The sequence below is a fragment of the Rissa tridactyla genome, chromosome 4 (genome assembly GCF_028500815.1).
Source record: "Rissa tridactyla isolate bRisTri1 chromosome 4, bRisTri1.patW.cur.20221130, whole genome shotgun sequence".
NCBI classification, from domain to species: domain Eukaryota; kingdom Metazoa; phylum Chordata; class Aves; order Charadriiformes; family Laridae; genus Rissa; species Rissa tridactyla.
In genome coordinates, this window is record NC_071469.1 from 94,270,787 (window position 1) to 94,289,384 (window position 18,598).

Consider the following 18,598-nt stretch of genomic DNA (forward strand, 5'->3'; position numbering starts at 1 on the left):
AGGGAGTAAAACCTAGATGCCAGGGAACGGAGCGCTGGATGATGGATAGGATGGCACATGCTCTGGGCTCTGCTTCCATACGCTGTTTCCAGGACCTCTTGATCTAATGGGTTCATTGTGTTCTAGGATTGTTTTAGTTTTATTCTTCTTAGTTTTCAATGCGAATTTATCAAATTTAATTTTATCTGTTTGACATGAAGTTGGATCCCCTCCCAGGATAAGCTTTAAATATGAAAGAATTAGCCATGCGTAGGTCGTGAATAGTTGTTAATGTTGGATCAGGTTTTTTTCACTGAAGGAGATGATCTTGCCTATCTTGATTTTTTCTTCTGTGTTGGTTTCAGCGTGTTATGTTTTTTTTGCTTCTAAGCACGAGAGCGCACGGTATCTTGAGAGTAAACAGGCTTGATCTTACTGCGCCTTTGTCAAAATGTGGTTTCTTACTTAATTCCCGGGTGGCTTTGAGCAATTTACAGTGGACTAACCCAGGGAGACTGGAGATAATGCAGGAAATTCACCTCTCTCTACTTTGTTCTTCACAGCACCTTCAGCATCACGAGAGCGGGGTTGAGGGTGAAAGCTGCTATTACCACTGTGTCCTCTGTAACTACTCCACCAAGGCCAAGTTGAACCTTATCCAGCACGTGCGTTCCATGAAACACCAGCGGAGTGAAAGCCTACGTAAGCTGCAGCGCCTCCAGAAAGGTCTCCCTGAAGAAGAGGAAGACTTGGGACAGATCTTCACCATCCGGAAGTGTCCCGCAGCTGAGGCCGGTGAGTGCTGCCTCCCTTGCATGAACAGGGTCGGCTCTTGGCTGCTCTCCCTCACAGGTTTCGACTAGCAGCATCAGATGTTCTGTGCAGTTTCGTGACAAGCTCGGTGACTTTCTTGTTTCTCTTCCCTGCTGTGGGGATGATGCTTATCGCTTATCAATAATATTTTACGGAATTCCCGGCCGCCCGGAGGTGGGACAAGACCCCTGTGTACCTGCAGCATCCAGCATAGCTTTGCTTCACCAGGCTTGTGGGTGGTGGCTCTGAAGCACCAAATACTTATGTGTGTGCTTCGTTCTGCTCTTCTAAGTGGTGCCCTCTGTTCCAGTGGGCTAAACACAAGTTTGACATGTAGAAGTGTGTGTATTTGTTCTGGTTAGTGTCTTAAACAGTGGAATATCGTGTTGAGTATCTAAAGATACCGTCACATTTGGACAAACTAGTCCATTGGACAACATTTGGACACCAAACTAGTGTACTGTACTTTTGGTAGATATTTTGCCACGTGTCAAGTGACGTCCTGAGCGCCAGTGCAAACCTGTATTGCAGCCACATTGGATTGGGAGGAGAAGCTGGTTGATCGGGGTGGGCAGGAGAAGGGACGAGTGTTTCTGTTTTCTGTGTCTCCTCTTGACAAGGTGGATAAAGTGAAGGGCTTGGATGGAGCTTTTGCTCATACAGGAAGGACAGGTCATAGGAGAGGGATTGCAGCTGTGAATCTAGCAAGAGAAAATGTGCCTTAAAGGGGACAGTTAGGCTGGGCAAAACAGAAATTGTACTTTGTTTGATCATTTGAAGGGTTAAGAAGTTTTTTTATGTTAGGAAAAGCAAGATCTCATTAAGTCCTCTGCAGAGGGAGAAGGAGGAGAGCCTGCCCGAGTCGACTGGTGCATATGTTGTCAGGGATGTGAAGGTGCTGGAGCTGGGAGGATGCCAGCGAAAGCCTTCAAAAGCCTCCTCTCAGCTTCAACGAGGATTTTCCTCCATGACCGCTGTAGAAATGGCTAAATCTTACAGAAAAGTGCTCTGAGGAACTGGCATTCTGCAATTAGTGCATACAGAGACAAGAAAAGTGATCTTAGCTTAAAGGCATTGAGCAAGGAAAGCAACACCAGCTGGAAGAGACTGTGTGTGGGTCTTAGAAATGTTTCATGAAGTGACCTGGGTTGCATTGCTGTTACGCATGTTACTAACAAGGATCTGAAATATTTGCAGAACACCCAGAAAGTAAAACAGGAGATTTTTCATTAAGAGTTAAATTCAGTCTCATGGAAAAAAAGTGACCCATCTGTGAACTCGGTGGCCCAGTGGAGTCGAGGGCATGGAATATGCTTTCCCAAAGGTCACGGTGACAGTGAAAGCGCGCTGTGGTTGCCACACCATCCTGGAGGGGACAGCAGCTCTTACAGCCGTTCTGCTTCTCTGCGATGCTCCGCTGTAGAAAAACATTCCGATTTCGAAAGGATATGTTGACCAGTGTTGTACGGTTTGTGAGTTTTCTTAAAAGTAAAACGAACAGAGAGGAAAAACCATCTGTGCCCTTTTGTGATACACAGAACAATCTTGAAAACCTTTGCTTACTTTAGAAATTTTTGTTTACTTTGTCTTTTACTTTAGAAACCTTATCTTTCCCTGTATGTCCGCCAGGATTGTGACATTGCAGGTACTGAGAGTGCAGAAGGTGACTAGCTGAGAGGGAAAAGGATTTGTTGACCATTTTAAAAAATGTAATTTTTTTTAACTAAAAGGCTTGTCAAGTCGCTGAAAGGAAATATCCATTTAAAAATGGAGATTTTTTTTCTTTTTTTTTTTTTCTTTTTCAAATGGCTTGAGATAATTTCCTTTAAGCTTGTTGGTTCTTCAACGAAAGCTTACAGCAAACAAGACACTAAGAATTTCTTTATCATATTTCTTTATCAGAAATAAGACTCTCTAGAATGCGACGGTGGGGGGACACCTCTGATCTGTTTTGCAGGTCGCTTTGACCTGAGATATTTAATTTCAAGCACTCTTCCAGTCCATTGTTGAGCAAGATAGCAGGCACAGCTCGCTGGTGGCCGCAGGCACAAGGCCCGGTTATCCCTGCAGCGACGGGAGTCGGATTTGGGTGAGAAGCTGCAGTATCCCCGTGGGGGAGAACAGATGCTCTCATCTCCCCTTTATTCTGATCCTGCCACGGCATCAGAACATCAACTGGAATATAAAGCGGGGTGGCCCAGTCGTCCCAGGCCGGCAGCGGGGCTGAGGACATCTCCTGAGGGAGGATGTGTCAGGATGCCGCCAGCTGGAGCTGGGCAGCCCTGGCAGGTGCTGGTACCTCTGCTCCTGGGCATCGGGGCAGGCGGGGGCATCACCTGGCACGCGGGGCTGCTCCTCGCAGCGAGCAGGGTTGGCCTCTTGCAGTGCACAACAATAACTTGTTTCTCGGCTTTGATTTATTCCGTGTAATTTCTTTATGCATAAAAGGATCTGCCTTGAACAGGCTGATCCTTCCCTTTTTTCTGTGATGTTTAAACTTCCAGTGTTATAAAATGCTGCTCTTATTTATTATTTAGCTGGCTGCCGTTATTTTTCAGTAGTTTCGGGTGTCAGCGATGTGTAGCAGGAATGCACGTGTGCCTAGGCTTAAATTCACTCTTCTGACGTGTTTGGTTTTTCTTGGTTTTGAACTTTGCCAGTGTATTTGGCTGTTACGCCCGTTCGGGAGAGCAGCTCGTTCTGCTCATTGAGGCTTCACTGAGGGTCTTCCCAGCACGATGCTGCCAGCGTGGGAAACGCGCTTCCACCGTGGCAGGGCTGCACTGCAGGTTTGCAGCTGGCTCTCTGCATTTCTTCCTCCTCCGTAATACGATGGTGTCTCTATTGTATCCCCGTTTGGCTTTTATTGTTTTTTTTCTGAGAGCAAGGTGGACTTTCCTCTCTGCCTTTTGATGAGAGTCTCTGGTGATAGCATATAACACAAGAAAGCCTTCCCTGTGTTTCAGACACCTTGAGCAAAAGTGCTTTTCTGATGTGGCAGGTCTCTGTCAGGGGGCCGAAAGGCATGCTGACTGTTTTGCTGGTTTGCTGCGTTACAAATGCAGTGGTTTGGTTTGCTGCTGCCGTTACTCCCTGGTAATCATCGCTGTGATTCTCTCTCCCCTTTTAGTTAATTGTATTTGTTTTGAATTCAGTTTCCCTACAAATACAATACCAGCTTGCATTTTTTTCCAAAGTCAGTCCCCTTTTGTTGTCACTGCTCTTTCTGAGGACTGTTAAAACATTTCAGTCCTTGCAGCTTTTCTACCTTCTGCAAAACTCCTCCCTGGGAGGGTGGCCTAGCCCTGGACCAGCAGCCCGGGGAGGTTGTGGAGTCCCCATGCCGGGAGATGCTCGAAACGCGATGGGCAAGGACAAGGCCCTGGCCCTTGTCTAGCGCCCGTCTTCTCTCCCTGTAGAACTGCAAGTGCTCAGGGCAGGGCGGAACTGTCAGAAAACTGTTCCCTCCTTGTGCTGGTCTGGCTGGCCAGCTGCTGGGCTGCCTCAGAGGTAGCGTGAAACATCATCCCTCTCCTCGCTCTTCGGTCTGGTGCGCTGGGACCAAGAGCGAGCAGGCACGAGGGACCGCGTTGTAAGGGATCCCAAGTTTCCAGGGGACGGTGGGGTCCAGCCAGCTGCTGCTGCCTCCAGGAGAGACCCCTGGGCCAGCCGTGACCCAAGGTGAGGTGTTGGCACGTGGCAGCCACGATTGCTCCTGCTGCTGCTGGAGAAGTTTGTGGCTTTACTAGAAATGCTGAAAGATTCTTTATTGCTTTTTTTCTTTCCCTAACTTCATCCAGTTTGTGCCAATCTCCTCATCCCCAGCTTTGCATAAAACTGCTGGTTGCAGTAAGGAAAGGTAGCTCAGCCTCATACTGTGGCCTTGTGTTAAGAGGGACCGTGCAGACCGAGCGAGTGGTGTATCCTTGTTCCCCTTCCCACTCCATCCCATTTGCTCTGTGGCAGGGAGCAGGTGCCGGGGTTAAATGCCGTGTCTCTCTGTGTGTAGGTACTCGCTGGTGTGTGCAAGCATGTAGGAAAAAGCATTGCTGTCTCTGGGGCGGTGCGTAGATATTTGCTTGTATAGATGCATCTCAATCTGTTGGAAAAGAGCGTCTGATCATACCTTAATTAGTCCTCTAACAATCTACAAAGGTCAGTGCCAATTGCCTGTTCATTTACATTTGTAATTGTGATGGTTCTTGATTGCACATTAGTTGCAACTCATTCCCTCCCAGCCCACAGAAAACACATGCAGCAGCCTGAGCAACAGCCTTGTAGACACAAGGACCTTTGTCTCTGCCTGTGCCAGCAGCGCAGCCTTCACTGGAACTTTTGTGTCTTTTATGGAAGAGAGCTTTAGAAGCTACACGCCACTTCCAGGAAAGGGATGATCAAGTTGTTGGCAGGGAAATTATATGGACATCAGGCAAGAAACCCAATCCTCCTTAAACTGGATAATTAAAGACAATTAAACTTTTCTGCTTGCTCTGAGAAATGTGCTAATTATGCAGGAGACAGGGAAGTGGGCCCAGGCTTGGACATTCAGCTGTTTTGTGTTGATGAGAAAGAACACAGCTTTAAGGGTGGGGGCTTATTTTCCTCTGTGGGGTATTTTTGGACATCTATTGCTGTAGTATCTGGGCTGCTGCCACTGCAGATGTCAGCCCCTTGCTGCAGAAGCATCTGTATAACGTTACCCATAAGCTAATTGATTTTTAATGATGGGGCTTTAGAGAAGGAAAAAAAAAACAAACCCATAATAAAAAACAAAACGTTCTCAAGATGTAGGGATGGATGCACTTATGACTCATTAGATAATGAGAAAGAAGAGTGAAACAACCTGCACCAAATTTTCATTCTGGCTTTGAAAGTGTTTCCTTCTAGAAGGCACGGAGTCCAGCAGCCCGTTTCGTAACTCGGACAGCCGTGCGCGGAGTAGCCGGTCCGGAGCGGGATGGCCGCTTTGTCTCCAGCGCGTGTTGCCCAGAGGCGTACGCAGTCCCCTGCTCACCCTGTCCCATCACTCTATATATGCCGTCCACACGGTTGTGAATTTGTTACAGCCCCGGCTGCTGAGCCTGTTTCTCCTTAGGCAAGTGCCGTCCATAATTAATCTGTTTCCTCCCTTACCTGTTTCTCCTGACTCTTCCCGTTTTCCATCTCTGTCTGCTCCTCCCTTTCCATAGCTGTCCTCCTGTGGGAGGAGCAGAGGAGGGTTTGCTCACTTTTCCCGCTGTGTAGGACAGAAGTCCATCAGGCCTCCATCGGATGTCTGTGTTCCTCACCTGCACCAGAGTCCTGGGCGTCCCTGGCTCGGGACTGCTGCTTTGTGCAGCTGCTCGGGTCAGGGTCCGCCACACTCCTCAAGTCTGGAGGAAGACCTGATGCTCACGGTAAGCTTGACCTGAGCAGAAGTCCCTCAGGTGGAAACACTTCGTGCTTGGGCTCTGCAGGAGATTAACTAGATCCGGAAGGGTCAGGTGGAGCTGAGGCAAGAGACCACCTAGAGTTTTACGATGCCCAGGAGCTTCATTTTGATCATCCTCTTGTATGAGCCCTGAATTTGTTGACATCTTTGAAGGGAAACAGAGATTTTAGCAGATGTAAATGCAGAGGAAAATTTGCATGGCCAAGGAGTTGTGTTGGTGTCAGGAAGCTGTGCAGTCCCTCTGTGGCTGGAGAAAGAGGTTCCTGCCCTGCCACACAAGCAGCTGAGGCTCAGACCACCCCGTGTTGTCCAAGGAGGTAGCAGAGCACACCGAGGAAAAGGTGCGTGCCTTTCTCCTTCTCCTTTTCCAAGGTATTTCGAGTACTGCAGTCTGGGCACGATCTGTGGAACTGCTGAGAATGCTTTTGAAAAAAACAACAGCAAAGTATATGGCAAGTGAGCCCAAAAAAGTCAAATTTGTTGATCTTTACAGTTGTACTGGAGACCGTTACAAAGCTCTGGGACGAACGAGATGACTTGTGGAAAAATCATGTAATATTTAGTGGGAAATGCTGACCATTTCTCAACTCTGTGAGTCATCCTATAGACTATTTTACAAAGCTTTGTGTCCTTAGTGTGGAAATCTGTAGGAAAGCTAAAAATAAATTCAAAGAATATCTTCTATTCAGTGCGGCTCTAGATTTTTTTTCCCTAGCACCATATACTTCTGGAGAACCTTTGTCCTTGCAGATATGGGAGTGTTCCCCTAAAACCAGGCTAAGCCAGCCAGAGTAGTTTTTGAAGAATTATTGGGAATAATTGGGAATCCCATCCTGGGAAGGGATGCCGCACCATTGCACCGCAGAGAACCGATCCCCTATGGTGGACATACTGTTTCAGCAATCCTACTAACCTCTGCCAAATCCTTAGCAGCCATCCTCTTCCAACACACAAAGTCATTGTTGGGGCCCTCGCGTGTGAAGACTGAGGGCAGGCTCCCTGGAAGCCGTTGCTAAACTCGGCCAAGCGCAGTCAAAAGCCCCTTTGTTTGGGCAGGAAAGGGGCTGGAGCGGGTGTCAGCGGGAGGATCGCTGCCTGCCCGTCTTCCCCTGCCTGGCCTTGCTGGAGCATCCGTGCCGCTCGCTCTGCCAGCAAACAGCGAGGGACCAGCCACTCTCCCCGCTCCAGACAGGTTGATTACAGTTATTTAGAGGAATATCTTTACTATAAAGCTCTGTTCTGGTAACCCCTTAAAAGCTGCTGGATCCCAGAGCTCCCTGGGAGGAGGGGATACCCCATGGCTCCTGCTTTTCCCCTCTCTCTGCCCCCCAGGCAGAGACGGGTGCACTATCCATCCACGTCTTCCTTGTATTTCAGCATTCGACCTTCTGAAGGGCTGCAAAACGTAGACTGAAATCAGGATGTGAATTTTTAATGAAACCAAGTATGTAAACAGAACTGAGGTATAGCTAGAGCAGTTGCCAGATGAGAAAAACCCGTGTGGTTTAAAAATAGTAGTTACCAAACTCAGCTTGGCTCTGCCTGTGGTGCTTGCAGACGGCTGGATGCTCATACGGTGCTTGCACCTCTGTTTTCACTCTGAGTCATATGAAACACTTTGCTAATGTTCCTCTTTCTAAAAGCAGCTTTGTAGCTGCACCAGGGATGCGAAGGCAGCGCCGGCAGGAGAGAGGTGATGGTAAATGGGAACGGAAGCAAGTTCCGATGTGATCGGGAGCAGATTTATTCATTAAACACTCAGGATGTGGTTTGCAGTATGAAGTTTTCTCTTAAACAAAAAGTTTCTATTTAGCAGAAGGGAGGCTTGATGTCAGCCACACTCGTCGGTTTCAATTTGTGACTTGGAAGTCCCACAGAATGCGTTATCTTCTTCCCCACGGCTGAAGCGTTACTCTCCCAATTCCCCTCTCTCCTACCCAGGCTCTCCAGTTCCTTCCTTCCCTTGGTGGTTCTGCCCTGGACTTAGGAATTGTGATCAGCCCAACGGTAAAATGAAGTGAAACGAAGAGCGGAGAAAGGGACCTTCCACAGAAACCTCCTGTGAGGGAAACCATCCTGTTGTTTTCCCACCTCGAAGAGCGGGCAGCCATGCAAGGCATTTCTCATTCACAGCCATCGAGCATGGAGTCATTATTAATGTAGTTTGTTACAACAGGGATGTGAGATGCTCCTTTGGAGTGGATTTTTCATCATGATTGCAGGCTCCATACTTCCAGTGGAACTTTAAGACTTTTGAAATGAAAATGGGTTATGCCAAATGATATTCCTCCCTGCTTGAAATAACTCAAATTTATTAAGATCTGATGTCCTCCACTTGGCCTCAATTAAAGAAAATGTGGTCATTGCTAATGCTGCAGAAACATGCGTGTTGCTCTCCTACATCTGATAGAGGTAATGGAGGGTTTCAGAAAGGAATAATTAGTTTGCTTTTGTAAGCCTCTCTCCACTTTTCCATGGGACTTAATTGCATGCAACAATTAAAAACTTCTCAAAGCAGATTACTTGTACGGTGCCTGCAGGAGAACAGTGTAGAGACTTTATACTACAGCGTCTACCAACCAGAAGCACACAACTCTGGCTCTGCTGGTGATGCACAGATTTATCTGTCTGGAAAATGTGGCCCTTGCAGAAGGCTAGGGAAGAGCAATGTGTGAGGTGCACGTTGAGGGATTTGGTGTAAAATTCCCACCTGGTGCAAGCAAGAGTTCCAAATGATGTTCTGCATACCATCTCCTCCCATTGCCCCTGCCTCTTATGGCTGGAGAAGCTCCTCTGGTCTTGTGCTGCTGCCAGCCACCCTCTCCTCCTCAAAACGAGATTCCTTCCTCTGGTGTTTAACAGCTAACCTCCTTTCACGTGCTTCCCCTTGCCATTTCCAGGCTTGTCCTTGATTGACACATTTAATAATCTGCCAACCCAAATGACAATCTGAGCTCCTGTGTGCAAACATCAAATGCTGCCCAGCTTCATTAGCTTCTCTCGGGCTTTTTACCTCCCTCTTACTCCCCGCAACCCAATATTGTCTTTTCCCAATACGTTATCTGTAACCCCCTGAAGGCAGCAGCCTGCTCAGTCTTTGTTTCCGAAGCGTTGCATGTAAATCCAGCCAAGTCATCAGTACGTGAATCGTCAAAGAGGTGCTCGGTGCGCGCTGCAGCAGGTAGTGGGGAGGGGGCCAGGAGGGCCGTTGGGTGCCCGGTCGCGTGCACCCAGCTTTGTGCCGGGGGCTGTTTCCTACAGCTGGGGGTGTGCAACAGCTTTGTTGTCTAAAGAGGAAATCCATTTCTGTCATCTCATCCTCAGACATAGGGAGTAAGACAAGATATTGGCCTGTTTTGAGAAAACATTCACCCACAGTGCAATAACGCACGTGAAATAGCAACAAAGAGGAAAACAGCTCCTGGCGATATGTATGTTAAGCTGATTAAACTTGCAGTTCCCCTTTACTGCAGCATTTCTGATCTCTGTGCCAACCCCACCAAATACCCCCACATGCAGGATTATCATCTTGTTTTCCAAGATCTCATGTCATGTGTGTTCATTTAAAGCAGGAGGACAGCTTGTTGCGTTCCCCTTTGTTGTTCTGCTGAACCTTGGAATTTTTTTAATTCTTTTGTGGATTGAATGGCTTAAGGACCTTTTACCTTTCCGGCAAGTTCGTGATGGGAGTCGCAGTGTTTCTGCGCAGGGTCTCTCCTCTGGAGGATGTCCAGAGGCCAGGTGGGTAGCAAACTCTCTCCTTCATGGTTGGACTGAGATGCAGGTGGAAACTTTGGGTTCTGCTTTAGTTTCATATTGCTTTAATTGTTATCAAAATCCAGCAACCATACATCTCGCAGCCATGGGCCGGGGTTGCTTTACACAGTTAGCTCCTTTGGAAGGTCTGACAATATGCGGAGAGCCACATGCTTCAAGAAAGTCGGTCCCTTTCGGGGACTTCTGAATACGCATAAGGGGACTTCTCTGTCCCAGCAGTCTTCTGTAGCATGATTTGTACCTGTTCCCTCCTTGCGTCCTTTTGCCTGCCCAAATTTTAGAGAACGCTATTCCCGTCCCAGCAGCGTCTTTCTGTCTTTGTGTATATGGGATACCATGGGACTGTTGAGGTCGGGCTTTGCAGAATGCAGGGGTAAAGTTGGTTCCCCTTTAATATCTGGCAGAGCCAGATTTCCTTTGTTATTATTTTTTTGGGTTGGTTCTGAGTTTAAAGTAAAAAGCAGTTGTGCCTTAGCTCTGTTTTGACCAACCAGCAGTGAATAGATAATCTCTAAAGGATATGAAAGGTTTAATCATTTTAATTTTGTTTTTATTAAAGTTTATCGTGACTTTTTTTCATGTGCCCCTGGTAAAGCAGGGGGGTAACAGAAATCTGCACAAACCCCCAAGCATTCGCTTAATGAAACTCTCTAATGGGAGGCGCCTGGCGGGAAGGAAGTGGTTAGATAGCTGGGCTGGGGAAGGCAGACCAAAGGCACGCTGTAATATCACTGAAACGTGGCAGGAATCTCATAAACGCCCCATCTAGCTCCAGCAGACACTTGTCACTGGGAGCTCATGGCTTTCATTAAGCAGAAAGAGAGGAAGCTCTGACGGCTGACTTGTTCCAGAATGTTTTTCTTGTTCGGCTGCATCTTAAAGCCCTTTCCACTTAAGAAGAGCAAAGGGGAAAACATCACCAGATGCTGTAGTAAAACACTAGGCAGCTCCTGGTCCGTCTCCTACTCTGCTGGTTTTTTCTCTCCACCAAAACAAACCCCAGAGCCACACTGAAACAGAGCACAGCGTCTCTCCTGAGCCCCAGCAGCTGCTGTTCCCTTTGGGACAGAAGAGTTGCGTCCTTGTCCCTACGGTCTCGCCCTTGGTACTGAGTTTGGTCACCAAACGCTCTGCTGCCAGTGCCGGCTGCACTTTCTGCTTCTCTCCGGTTTCACTTTTCTCCTCTCTCCCTTCCAGTTTTAGAATAGGGAACTCTTTTCTTGAGGACTTTAAGGTGGTCGTTGCAGTGCTGCAGGTTAACTTCAAGACTGAAGGACCCTCCCTTTTTGGGGTGAATCAGTAAAGCCTTGCGGACATTGCAGCTTGAACAGCAGTAGATACTGCAGCCTAGTCTCAAGATGCGTTGGAGAAGGGTTAGAGTCAGTGTGGGTGACACAGGATTCATACTAGCAGCAAATTCAGCTCATGTTTAAAGTCTTATCAGCACAACCGAGATCCCTCTGTCCAAACCTTGCACTTGTTCAAGTGCTGTGTCTGGCTGAGCCCCCTGCTTTGACATTCTGGTGGTAAGGAGAGAAGGAAACCTTCCAGAAACTTAGACACATGCTCCAGCAACTGTTCTTCCACTGCCAACCCTAATTTATGTTGTTTATCTCCATAGTACTACATGGTAGCAGCTCGTCTCCAGTATCTTTCCTACAGGTTTGACTGTTCTAGCCATTGCTGAACTCTGCTGTTTTCTCCCTTTTTACACTACTGGCCTTCAAATTAAATATATCTGAAATGAACATGCCTTTTTCTGTGTCAACAGGCTAATGAGTTTAGAGACTTGCCTCACGTGCATGCTCTTGTTGGTGTATTAGCTCAGAGTCTCTTTCCCTGTTCTGAAAGGGGCTGGAGCTCCAGCACAGAGCTCCGTGTGAATTGCTGATACCTTGATACCCTCTTTCCTACTAATTTGCCCAATGAGACATTAGGTGGGGACAGTGGCAGAAAGAAAAGTTCAGTCGTGTTCAACTGGGCACAGGCTTTTGTTCAAAGGCAACGAGGATGTTTAACTTGTTTATAAGTGAACAGCGGAGTAGGGTGAGGAGGGGCTGTGAGAGGGAAGCTGCCTGCCAGGCTTCATGCTCAGGCCCGTGCTGAGGAGCTGCTGTGTGACACGGTCCAGCACCTGGGCTTGGCAGCTGCTGATTCCTGGCGGTAATTACTGACACACAACAAGAACTCTGCTTCAGACCAACTGCCTCGCCAGACTCCGTGTGAAACAGACCAAACCTCCAGCCTGGCCCGCCAGCGCTGCTCATGCTCCCTGGGTTTTGCTCTGCTCCTCGCGTGGAGGTGCGGCCGTGCCCCAGTGCAGCACCCCGCTGTCCGGCGGGGCATGGCCGGCAGACAGACCTTCCCAGCCTTACGCCGCCTGCCCGGCTGTGCAGCCGCAGCACAGAAGGGTGCTGGGCCTGTCCCAGGAGGAGAGGTAGGAAATGGAAACAGGACCCCAGCCTACCAGATGGTACTTCAGGGTTTGCTGCAGCTCCACACGCACTTAATTTTGGTATCTCTCTGGTGAGCAGCCTCGAGCCTTGACTAATGAGTCCTGAAGAGCACTGGTAGGCTTGGGAGCGTGGTGCTCTGCTGGTTTGTCTCTGCTCGATCGTACGGGCTTATCCTTAAGGAGTGTCACAGGCTGAGACGACTTCCCTGGGGTGGGGTTTGCCTTGGCCACGTGCGTGTTTTGTGTCACAGCAGCACCTCTGTGAGGTGGCAGAGTTTCCAGGCGTCCCTTCTGCTCAGCTGTTTCCTGCCCATCTGCACGCGTCGTCAGTAGTGAAACTTCCTGGTTGATTTCTGTGATGGGGGATAAAAATGAAAGTTGTGCTTGAAGCCAGGCGTCTTCTCCAGACTTGTGACCGAGTTTGTGACTGCTGCTGTTCAGGGTCAGAAACAGGGTTGATTCCTCTCTGACACTGACACCAACGAGGTGTTGTGATGCCACCAGTTCTGGCCAAGGACTGCAGTTCCCTTTCTAGAGGAAGCATCAGCAGAGCGTCAGGAGGTGGTAGGCAAGAGCTTGCCAGCTCAAGGGGACCCAGACATGCCTCTGAAGGTCTCCCTCTGTAATTGATAGCTCATACGATCCAGTTTGACAGGATGCTCCTAGGCAGAAATGCCAAGTTTATTTTTCTTCTACAGTTCTGTGCAGTGTAAGAAGAACAGGAAAAGATGTTGTGGGATGGTTTGTGTTTCTTGAGAGGTACGTACACAGGCTGGATGGAATCTCCCTCAGTGCAGCTGTCATTCTGTATTTTTCTGTTTCTCCTGAAAATGTTGCGCTTTTCTATATAAGGGTTCTTTTAAAAGGATTTCTGAGCGAATCTAAGCATAGAGCTCTCCCTGAGACTGGCTGAGGCAGTACCAGGTGTCCTGGGCTGTGGCAGCGTGTCCCGGAGAAAGCAAATCCACGCTTTCTGCAAAGGAGGAAACTACGTGGTTTGAATGGATGCAAAGGATGCCTTTATGGAACGGTTTCTGTTCCTCACACGGGACATTTACACCAGATTTCTGGTCTCCAGCTCCATCTTTTCATCAGAGAGGAAATTGCAAGACAAGATCTCTTCATAACCTCCCCCTGTGGTGCTGTTGCATCACTAGTTTTAGCAGAACCTGCCTATGCATTTTCTGAGGTGGACAAAGTTACATTCGCTTCTCAGTGTCAGTGAGAACTTCTGTCCGGATGTTTACTGTAAATAGTAACGGAAAAGTCACTGAATGAGCCAATGGAGGATGTAAGTCAGGGTCCAGAAGCAACCTCTGGGCCTTGGATTAGCAAAGACACTAAGCCCACATTAGCTTTGTCCTTGATGTTTTAAACATTTTTGATTTACAGATTATAAAAATGTTGCTAATTTGTTTCAGCAGTTCTCAGAGATTTTAAAAGATGGGACTGAAACTCCAGAAGTCTGGACAACTTCGCAGTTTTGGCGTGGATCAATAAAAATAAGTTACTTCTCGATTTAGGGTTTCATCCATGGAACAAGAAGAATATCTGCTTACTCTTCAAGGTGGTTGTGAAACTGAATTCCTTGAAGTTTGCCATGTGCTTTTCAGTCTTTGGAAGGGAGAGGCACAGTCCCTTCCCTTGGTCTTTCCTTCAGGTCTTCAGAGACAGAAAATTGTCCTTCCAAGTTCCAAACCTGCAAGGAGAGTACTCTCAGCCATGCCACTTCTTGTTGCAACCAGCGCAGGCTTCTCTTACGGCTGGTCAGCAAAAGCCGTTCCAAAGAGAGAAAGCAAGCATGGGAGAGCTTTTCCAGAGCTTGCACACCGAGACCTGTAGCATCAGCATGCTCATGTGCCATCCTGTTTGGAATGTGAATTTGAAGCTTGTTGCCACTGAAGATGCTGATTTTGGGTTACAGTGTAGGATTCGTTGCCTGGTACGAGAGATCCATTTGTTTATAAAAGCTGATGCAAGTCCACAGGGTCATGCTCAATGCTGGAAGAAAACATCCTGCACTTTTCCTCCCTTCGGGGAATATCCCTGCAGAGCATCAGTTCTTTTCCTGTTTGTTTCTGTCTTTTCCCTGTCCTGATTCTCTCATACTTCATTCTGCTGCAGGAGGACGTGTCTGATGGTCTTTATCTAACTAGCGAGACTGAAGGAGAGAGTCTGACCTAAACGAAAAAGTGCTTTGAGACTTGGAGATCTTTGTTCAGAGGAGTTTGTTTCATTCCATCTATGAAAATGGAAAGTATTCTCATCCTGCAGCTCACTTGTTAGGATTATAGACTTCATTGCAAGAGATACAGAGCATTGTTTCTGAAATTGATTTTGTTTTTCTTTAAGAGCCATAGGCAAAATGAGATCGTATACGTTACCAGTGGGGTATTTGTGTAACAAGGTTTTACAGCAGCTGGCACAGGGCTAGAGGTAACCCCTGGCCTGACCCACTCCAGCGTTTTCACTGCTGTTAAGTGTAATTCGACGTGCGCGTCAGAACACTCTCCTGTGCACTTGGTAGTGGTCCGGTATTTGCCTGTATTTCTCAAATATACTTGCTTTGTTTTCCTTCTGTAAGGCCTGTCGATCCTCTGGTGGTGACGTTAAGGTCCTCAGAACTGCCTAAGAAGGAGGTACCAGACACATTTATTTTTCCACAGAAAACTTGAGATTGTTTCATAATGTGTCTGCCAATGCCAGTGTCTTGCTCTGGCCGCTTCAGAAGGAAATTTGGGGACCCATAAACAAATAATAACCTACTTCAAATACGGGTCTCATCTTTATTCCTACTAAAATTTAGTTCATGCCCTTAAACAAGAGGGTTTCTATTTCTTCCAAATAGTCAGTTTGCTTTTCTAAGTTGTACATCTTGATGCCCTTGCCATATATTTTGTTTTGACCTCAATGATTTCTTGAGGCCGTGAGTTCCAAAGGTTAATTGGGAGCTGTATGAGAAAGCATTATCAGTATCTGCTTCAAATTTGCATTTTTTCCATGTTCATGGTGAGTCCTCCAGAGACTGGAGGATGAGAGAAGCCGTATAGGTCCAACTTCCTTGAACCAACCTTCATTTGGATGCTCCTGCCAAGGCCACCTTATTTTTTTTCAGACCAAGCAGCCCTAATCGTCTCTCCCTTTTCTGTGTAGGTACCTCTTCCTACGCCTTTTCAGCGTTTTCATTCATCTGTGGCCACTTCATTAAATAACTGGCAGTGTTTAATTTTTTTTGTCTTGTCACACACATACCCTAACGTGTTGTTTCCTTCCCATGCAGTGTGTCAGATGCAGGTTTCCTTTGGTCTGCCTGCAGGGATGTCCTGGCCTTTCCGAAGCTGGCAGGATTCACCACGTACATCTGCACTTAATGCCCCCCCCGGTCCTGCCTTGGACCCCGAGCCCTTAAATCTCGGATTTCTTCTGGAATGGTGTGTGTGGGGCCCCTGCGCGGCCCCTGCTATCGCTCACCAGGCTCAAAGGGGCAGAAAGTGGGGATGGACTGAGCGTGACTTGCGAGCGTTTTTCTTTGCTTTTCTGATTTGCTGGTATTCATGCAGGGCAGACGCTTCTCCTTTTCTGGGAACTGCCCTCTCATTTGGTTACCAATTAAGCTGAAGCGTTCTGGCCTTTTCCATCCTCCTTTTTATTGTTACGAAGGGTGAATTAGGGCTTGGTGTTTAGGATTGTTCTCTGGCCTCCGCTGCTACTTTGCTGCCTCCTTTGTGGCAAAACAATGGCATTAATTTTGGCCTTTGCAGGCAGGCAGGCAATCTGGCAGCGCACAGTGCCTGTCCGTTCCACTTCACTTGTGCAGCCACCTCTCCTTTCCACATCACCTACTCACTTTTCTCCTCCTATTCTTTTTTTTCCCTTCCCTTTTGTGCGTGCGTGTGTGTGTGTGTGGTGTGGAGGATTGCTCAGAGTTTATTTTGTTCCAGTCTGGAAGGGGTTAGAGGTCGCAGCCTGGATGCCGAGCGAAGGGAAGCAGGCATGTGGGCGATACGGCGTGAGCAGACCTTCCCCTGCTGTGCCTCCTTCCCTGAGCCAGCGCCTCGCCAGCCGTGGTGGGTCTGATGAGATTCGGGGAGTGGGAGACGGGTTGTGCCCCCGCCCCCCCCCATTACCCCTTCACCCGACGGTCCCTCTTCCAGGGCCTCAAGCAGTGTCGCGAGAAGGCAGTGACGTGGGGAGGATGGAGAGCCTCCTGGGTAGGGGCAGAGGGGTGCTGACAATGCCCTGTAGCAGCAGGAGCACGGGTGACGCTGGGGGATCCCCAGCACGCAGTGTCCCCCTGCAGCATCAGCCACGGGAGAGCGGGGACTTGGCAGGGGAGGGAGTCCGGCTGCTCTCCTCTGCCATGCCCCTGAGTGCGGCATGAGCCCCGGTGCACCCTGCTCAGAGAGGTCCCCGTGGGTGTCTGTGGGCTGGGTGCAGGGCATCAGTGCTGTCTGTGCCCCGCCAGCACTCTGTGGTCCCTTTTACCCCCCTGGGCATCGCTTCCAGGTGGCCTTTGCCTAAACTCAGGAGGGTGGCTGAAGGAGTGGGCGGCTGCCGGGCAGCCGGGTGCCAGGTGCTCTCGTGCCAGATCCTGGAGACACTTGGAGCGAGCAGCCGCTGCTGGCTCCACTCTGGGTTTCGCTTTTCCCACTGATTGATGGCAAGGGAGGACGTGTGTGCGAGGTCAGGAGTGTGGCAGCAGCTCCCCAGGGTCTCCAGGCACCTCCTCCCCGCCATGCTACGTTCTCCCTTCCAGCCGTGCGCCTGGGGAGCGCGGGGGACCCCTTGCTTTCGCCCCCTGAAGCGGGCTGCCCTTGTGGAAGCAATCTAGACCAGCCAGCCCAGACCTCCTGGTGACAACCCCAGCCACCAGTGCATGAATAGGTTGTGGCAGTGACTGACTCACCTCCCTGGAGTTTTTTGGTCGGTGTTAAGCTTTCTGTTTACGCTTGTGCTACTGTTGTGCCAGCGGCTGAGGCGTGCAGTGCGACACCCCGTGGCCCGCGGGCACAAGGAGGAGAAGAGCTGCGTGGGTGCAGTGCCCAGGGCTGCAGGGCCAGGAATGGTGCCGGTTTCAGACCGTTTCCCACAAGGGAGCAGCACCGGTGAAAGGGAAGGCGGAAAAAGAGGTTTCACCACAATCACCAGGATCATCCTAAAACGGCAGAAATGGGAAAATGCTGAAAAGGCAGGAAACATCCGTATGTCAAGGATGTGCTGTTCGAAAGGAGCAGTGGGGTTTTGCAGCACCTCTCACTGGCATGGAGCATCAAGCCCTCCAAAACGGAGTACCATTAGAGAGGAAGGACTGAGAGCTAGGGCAGTGAAGAAAATCTACTTCTAGCCCCAAAAGGTAATTAATACGAAAAAAGAGGCATGTTAAACTCTCATCAGATTGAAGGCTGCTCCAAATGGTGCAAGTTTCAGAGGGAAAGACTCAAAAAGAGAAAAGAACGGCAAGATTAAAATCGAGTGGAAGAGCACAATGCTTTTCAAAAGGCAAGGATAGTTCTGAAATGAGCACGGTGGTTAGTTTCTGTTTCATTTCTTGCAGCGGGTGGGATGACAGCCCCGTGCGCTGTCAGGGAGCTGCAGTGAGGAGGAAGAGTGTGGTACTGGGGCCAGATGGAGAGCTTAGATCTCACCGGAGAACTTAGGGAGCTGACTAGGGACATGCACTAGGGAAAACCAGAAATGTGAAATAGAAGTCTCGTGCGTGGCAGTACCCTCACGTCAGCCACGCTCCTGCTAGAGTTGGGTCACAGCTCACGGGGGAAGCGGTGACCCCGTTGCGGCCTGAGGTGTGGATCCTTTTTTGTTTTCTTTTAAATAATGTAAAAAAGAGTAAGAGCCTGTTGTTGTTGCCGACGGTGTGAGGCAGTGCTTTCCCTGGCTCTGCGCAGAGCAGCAGTTCCAGCTCGATACAGCCAGCAAAGTGATGAAAGGAGGATGTTCTCCATGGCCTGGCCTCCAGCCCCGGCACGTGCCCGTGTGCCTCTCGCTGCCTCCGGGCTCCTGTCGGTGCGCTGGCAGAAATGCTCTCCAGGTCCCACGGCTGCTTTCAGCCCTCGGGAGAGCTGCTTCGGGCTCAGCTCTCTTCCTCTTCGCTGAGAGAGCACAAGACAGCTCTCTCCTGCAGGGCC

At 49.0% G+C, this 18,598-nt stretch overlaps 1 protein-coding gene across 14 annotated transcripts in view; it reads left to right on the top strand.

Annotated features, from left to right (window-relative positions):
- ZFHX3 (zinc finger homeobox 3) overlaps positions 1-18,598 on the top strand; it is a 685,441-nt gene that overhangs the window by 606,175 nt on the left and 60,668 nt on the right. For all 14 annotated transcript variants that reach the window (XM_054198577.1, XM_054198573.1, XM_054198572.1 and 11 more), the window contains one exon: positions 543-774. In XM_054198577.1, coding sequence (XP_054054552.1) covers positions 543-774 — 232 coding nt within the window. The remainder of the gene's footprint in view (positions 1-542; positions 775-18,598) is intronic.